A 5,550-nucleotide genomic window follows, 5' to 3' on the forward strand; every position below is an offset into this window, starting at 1 on the left:
GAGTTTCATCCCCCAGGTCATGACTTATGCATTCTCCTTTCCCTTCAGGAAAGGGAGGGGACATGTTGGGGTTCTCTCTGCTACACGTATAACTCCAGTTAATAACGGGGCTTTTACCTTTTAAGGTAAGAGTGGCCTGTGGGACTGCGGCATCAGAATCACCTAGGATGTCTGTTAAAGAGGGAAATTTCTAGGTCCTGCCAAAGAACTACTGAATCAGACTCTCAGTGAGCTAGCCCAGGAATCTGCATCGCTAGCAAATATCACAAGTGAGTCTTATGCACACGACAGTTTGAGAACCACTTGATATGCTTTAATGTGTGGTTCCTTTAGGGTTGGGGATAGGAATGGGGTAGGGAAGGCTCTTCCCTTTATGCTTTGGGTCAATTTATTGCTAGGAATATTAGTTCCCTAACCACCTGTAGAATATATCTGCTAAACAAATATAGTAAATGCTCGAGGAATATTTGATGAAAGATTACTTGAGGAGCATAACATTTTACTTCCTTAAATTCTGCGATAAGAAAAATATTTTGATTTTTCTAACCTAGATAGAAGTAGTTTTATTCTAAATAAGTTTTTAAAAATTTTATAGTCTATATTTCATGTGTACAGAATAGCTGTTATTTTAAAACAAGCCAAACTTTATTTAGGTGGTAGGCTTGCTCTAATACAGACCATCGAAAAAAATCACTTGAGCTTCCATGTCAGTTAAATTTGGTTTAAAGAATTCCTGCAAAAGAAAAATAAATGGTTGAAAACATAGCTACAGAAAATATAAATCCAAAACAAACCAAGAAACTTTACATAGAGTTGTAATAAGGATAAAAAAAAAAATTAATAGAGGTGCCGTATACTCTAAATGTTGGGGGCACTGCAAGGTTGGCCTAAGGGGTCGGGGAACTGAGGGAAAGGTACAGTGGCTAAGATCAACCAGAAGAGAAAAAAATGAGCAGGCAAGAACATAAAGGTCTGCTCATCAAATCCTCCCAAGAATCAGAAAACTAAAGATTTTGAGAAACAAAGAGGTAAGTTGCAAGGACAGATGATAAGAGCAATGGGGCTTGTACTGCGCTCTTCAAGTATTGAGTCCATGGGTTACACATACACTGCATTATACTACCATATTACTACCAATGCCATTTGTAAGGGCATTGTTAAACTTTAACATTAGTATCCAATCAAAACTGTATAATCACATCAAGATCTGCATGAGAGAAGGATCCGGCTTACTTGATTTTCAGTTCTTTATTTTCAGTTCCTTCTTATGTTCCTAACTTGGGCAAGTGAAACTTGGAGAAACTCAGCTTGGGAAAGCTTGGGACACTGAACTGGAGTTCATGCTTCCAGACATGTTCTTTGTGGAGGAGAAGAATAGATACAAACTAAATAGAAGCAATAATGTTTATTCCCCAGAGGCTTCCTTTTCAGGAGACTGTGCAACTCAGAAGGAAGGCAAAGCACTCCTACCCATCAATTTGATAGTGGTGTGTGTATGTGTTTGGTGTGCCTGTATTTATTTGGTATGTGTATGTGTGTGTGCGTGCATTTTGTGTGTACATCTGTGCAGCTGTGAAAGTGCGTGGGTGTGTATGTTAGAGGGGTATGGATGGGACTGATCAAATTTCAGTGTATGACTTACCTTGACCTATCAGCAACAGCATATATACTCCCACAAGCGCTGTCACTCTGGAAATGGAATCATTAGGTATATGTTTTAGTCTTTCCTCCTCAGCAGAGAAAAAACAGAGACAGAAAGAGATAGGGGACACACACACACACACACACACACACACACACACACACACACACACACAGCAATTCTCCTAACTTGTAGGGTCAGATCATTTGGGACGAAGTCAGTCCTCACCCCTTCTACCTTCTATATTCTGGGTGGCTGGGTGAGAGACAGAACTCCCACAATAGGAAGAAAGTACTGAAGATGGACTATCACAAGAGACTCACTCTGGATGCATGAGAAGATACGGTCTTTTTCAAAGACATACCTGAAGCGGTTGGCCTGACATTTGTAAAAGATGGTGTGCCTGCACAAAAATAAGAGAAATAAGGAAAACAGTGAAGTAATTAGCAGCAGGCTTCTAAAATTAATCTGTGATAGAAGATAAAGCAACCTGGTAAGTAAAAAGCAAAAATTACCTGCAAACAACTTCTTTTCCAGGTCTTCTTGAATTTTAAGAAGAACCCTTTCCTGTTCTAAGGCTTCAATGTACTTTGAGTAGCACCAGGTTGGCTAGAAAAACAATTTTCAAAGTGAATTTTGGAAATATTTGCCCCAGAAAATAAACTGAAGTAAGATAACTTATATCAGCCCCTTCATTTAAACTTCTTATTGCAGTATTAACACATAATAAAATGTGCACATATCATAAATTTATAATTATATGAATTTTCACAAGTGGAACTTATCCATTTAACCTTTTAATTGGGTATCACAAATTGTTATCAATCTACCTTACAACATTTTAATAAGAATATTTATGACAAGTAAAGGTATTTTTTTCAATAGCCTTGACCTAAAATTTTAAATTCCGTTGTCCAGGTTGGGAGAGAGGTGAGGATCTGAGGATGATGATGCACTATTTCTTAGTGAAACAATGTCTCAAAAGTTTTATAGATTTCTTGACAGCTATTCAGTCACTTTTATATATTCAATTTAAGTATGAATTTAGGTGCTTAGAAAAGATCAAAGTTTTTTTGTGGAGGCTAGTTTTGCATTTGGATTAATTACAATTCTTTAATGTGTAAAATATATCTGAAACTAATGTATATAGAAAGCATTCCAGACTTAACTAAATGGCAGCATATTATTATTCTACCCAATACTAGAGTAATTCAGACATGTATACATTAAGAAGCAATAATGATGATAGTAATTTATATTTATGAAATGTCTTTAGTTTTCAAAAGCTTTTTAGTTCCTTAATCTTGAGATGTATACAATATCATCACCAACATCATCATCATCATTATCATCCCTTTCTCTTTTGAACAAGTAGGAAAACAATCTAAAAGGAGATTAAGTCATTTATTTCAGATTTCAAGGTGTCAAAGTAAAAATTAGAAGCCTGGTACCTCTAATTCCACATTTCTCCCTTTATTTTTAAACCATGTTTCTGAAATTCAGTGCTAGTCATTTGCTGATGAATGTACTTCTAAATGGCATTAGTAGGTATCATGCATTTTTAGATATCTCTTTTTCAATCTATGGTTTCACAAAATTAGACATTTCTCTTCTCTCATTAAGAGCTTCATAGTCTATCAGTTATCTTAGCTGAATAACTGAACTTATTTGACATTCCCAAATACCAAAAAGATTGTTTCTCAAGCTAGTAGTATTTAAGATGCAAACACTTTGAATAGAAGTCATTAATAATTTCTCTTTTGGGCTCTTATAACTGTCTTGTTCCCTTATTGTTCTAGTTGTCTTTTTTGGAGTGAGGTGGTGTTATCTTTTAAGAGTTCTCTGTATCTTTTTAAAAAACTTATTGGGGCAGAGGGGGTCAAGATGGCAGGCTAGGTAAATGCAGGGTTTACCCCCTCCCACAACTGCATTAAAATTACAAACAAATTATAAAACAATCAACTTGGAGGATCTTCTGAAGACTAGAAGAACATATCACATACAACTGACGATATGAAGAAAGAGCCACATCAAGATTGGTAGGAGGGGTGGAGATGTGAAACAGGCTGGCCCCGCACTCATACTTGGCAGCTGAGCACTGGGTGGGATATAGCGGTTGCAGAGGTTCCCCTGAAGGAGTGAAGGACCCTAGCTTCACAACAGGGCTCCCCAGCCCAGGGTTCCAGTGCTAGAAAGAGGAGGTCCCACAAAATCTGACTGTAAAAATCAGTGGGGATTCTGAACATCCGGGTGGGAGGGAAGGAACCTGAAAACCAGAAGCCCCCCTTAGAGGGCCCATGCACAGACTGACTCACTCTCAGATACTCACCCTGCTCTAGCAGAGGGTCAGCAGCAAGAGACATAAAGGGAAAGACTGAGTTGCATAGTGTGGGGCGAGGTCTGGAGGGATAACCGCTATTGTTCCTTTGTTGGGGTCCCCTGTGGTGCAGTCTACAGATGGGCACCATCTTTCCTGTGTTGAACTCTCCTCGACATGGACAATTCTGAATCTGCATTGGTCTGGTGAGACTGGCTCATTCCATTCAGTGTTTCCCTGAGTCTCTGCTCTATCCAACACACAATTTGCCCGAGGCAAGATCGAGGCCCAGCAACCAGCCCCACCCTGTGCTCTTGGCAGGGGGAGCATTTGAGAGCAGTTAAAAGTCCTCAGCTCACATAGCCCACACACAGCCCATGTACCTCAGGAGAGACCTTAAGTGGTGGGTAGCTAGTGCCAACATGAGCTGCAGCATCTCTTGAACAAATCTTGGGGATTTGTGGGCCTGAGATCAGTAGTGGCTGGCCTCAGTGAAATCTGAGACTCTTGTGGGTGGCCACAGGCACAGCACTGGCACCAAATCTGAATCTGTATTGGCCAGGTGAAATCTACTCGCTTTACCCTGGTGATTCCCAGCATCTCCACTCTATCCAACTCATATACCACCCAAATGCCCTCTCAGCTGTGGAGCCTTACGGGAAGCCAGCAGGCAGCCTCAGGACTTGGGGTGCCCTTGACCTTTGCTAAGCTAACCCATTGCTAAGCTAAGTACTATGGGCACGCAGCCACAATTTGCAGTGTAGTCTCTCTCCTACTTGCCACCAGATCCAGCACAGGCAGCAACCACCTGCGGATCGCTTTGTAGCTCCTACCAGGTTGCCTTGAGCAATCGAAGGCAGCAGCAGACCTTGGCCTGCATGGGACCCCCTCCCAAGGAGTCACAGAACCAACATACCCAGAGGCTGGTGTTGGACTACAACAGAGTACAACCTAACTAGAACCACAAGTGGCACACCCAAAGGGTGGTCTCAACAGGTACAGGAACGCCTACTAGGGCGAATCTCACTCCATGGGGTCGGCTGCCACAGAACAGCTCATACCCCATAAGAGTGGCCAAACCTCAAAGCCAGTCAGCCCGAGTCAATTTGATCCACTGATGTGCTAACAGCCATTGAGGCTTAGCTATAACAGGAGAACACACACGACTCATACAAAGAACACACCCAGAGCCCCTGGTGCAGGTAATCAGGGAGACTGGGCAACACGGCACATACTACATAAGGCTACCTGGCCAAGACTGGGAAATCTAACAAATCTACCTAATACAGTGAAAAGAATACAGAGAGGCAATGAGAAAACAGACAAACAAAAATGCTGCAAATGACAGAGCAGGAGAAACCTTCACGAAAAAAACTAAGATGGAAGCAAGCAACCTACCAGAGACAGAGTTCAAAACACTGCTTATAAGCTGGGGTACAATATTTATACCAGTCAAAACAGACTTTAAAAGAAAGGCTATAAAAGAGACAAAGAAAGGCATTACATAATGATAAAGGGATCAATACAAAGAGAGGACATAACTCTAGTAAACATACGTGCCTAACATAGGACCACTTACATAGATAAAGCA

General features: G+C 40.8%; 1 protein-coding gene across 1 annotated transcript in view; it reads right to left on the bottom strand.

Annotated features, from left to right (window-relative positions):
- Positions 1–623: 623 nt before the first annotated feature.
- RGS22 (regulator of G protein signaling 22) overlaps positions 624–5,550 on the bottom strand; it is a 185,638-nt gene continuing 180,711 nt past the window's right edge. The window contains exons 25-28 of the mRNA XM_023521020.1: positions 2,158–2,251; positions 2,007–2,045; positions 1,643–1,689; positions 624–733 (exon numbers count right to left, since the gene is read on the bottom strand). Of these exons, the coding sequence (XP_023376788.1) occupies positions 1,685–1,689; positions 2,007–2,045; positions 2,158–2,251 (138 nt within the window). The 3' untranslated portion in view covers positions 624–733; positions 1,643–1,684. The remainder of the gene's footprint in view (positions 734–1,642; positions 1,690–2,006; positions 2,046–2,157; positions 2,252–5,550) is intronic.

The sequence above is a fragment of the Pteropus vampyrus genome, unplaced genomic scaffold (assembly GCF_000151845.1).
Source record: "Pteropus vampyrus isolate Shadow unplaced genomic scaffold, Pvam_2.0 Scaffold287, whole genome shotgun sequence".
Lineage (NCBI taxonomy): Eukaryota > Metazoa > Chordata > Mammalia > Chiroptera > Pteropodidae > Pteropus > Pteropus vampyrus.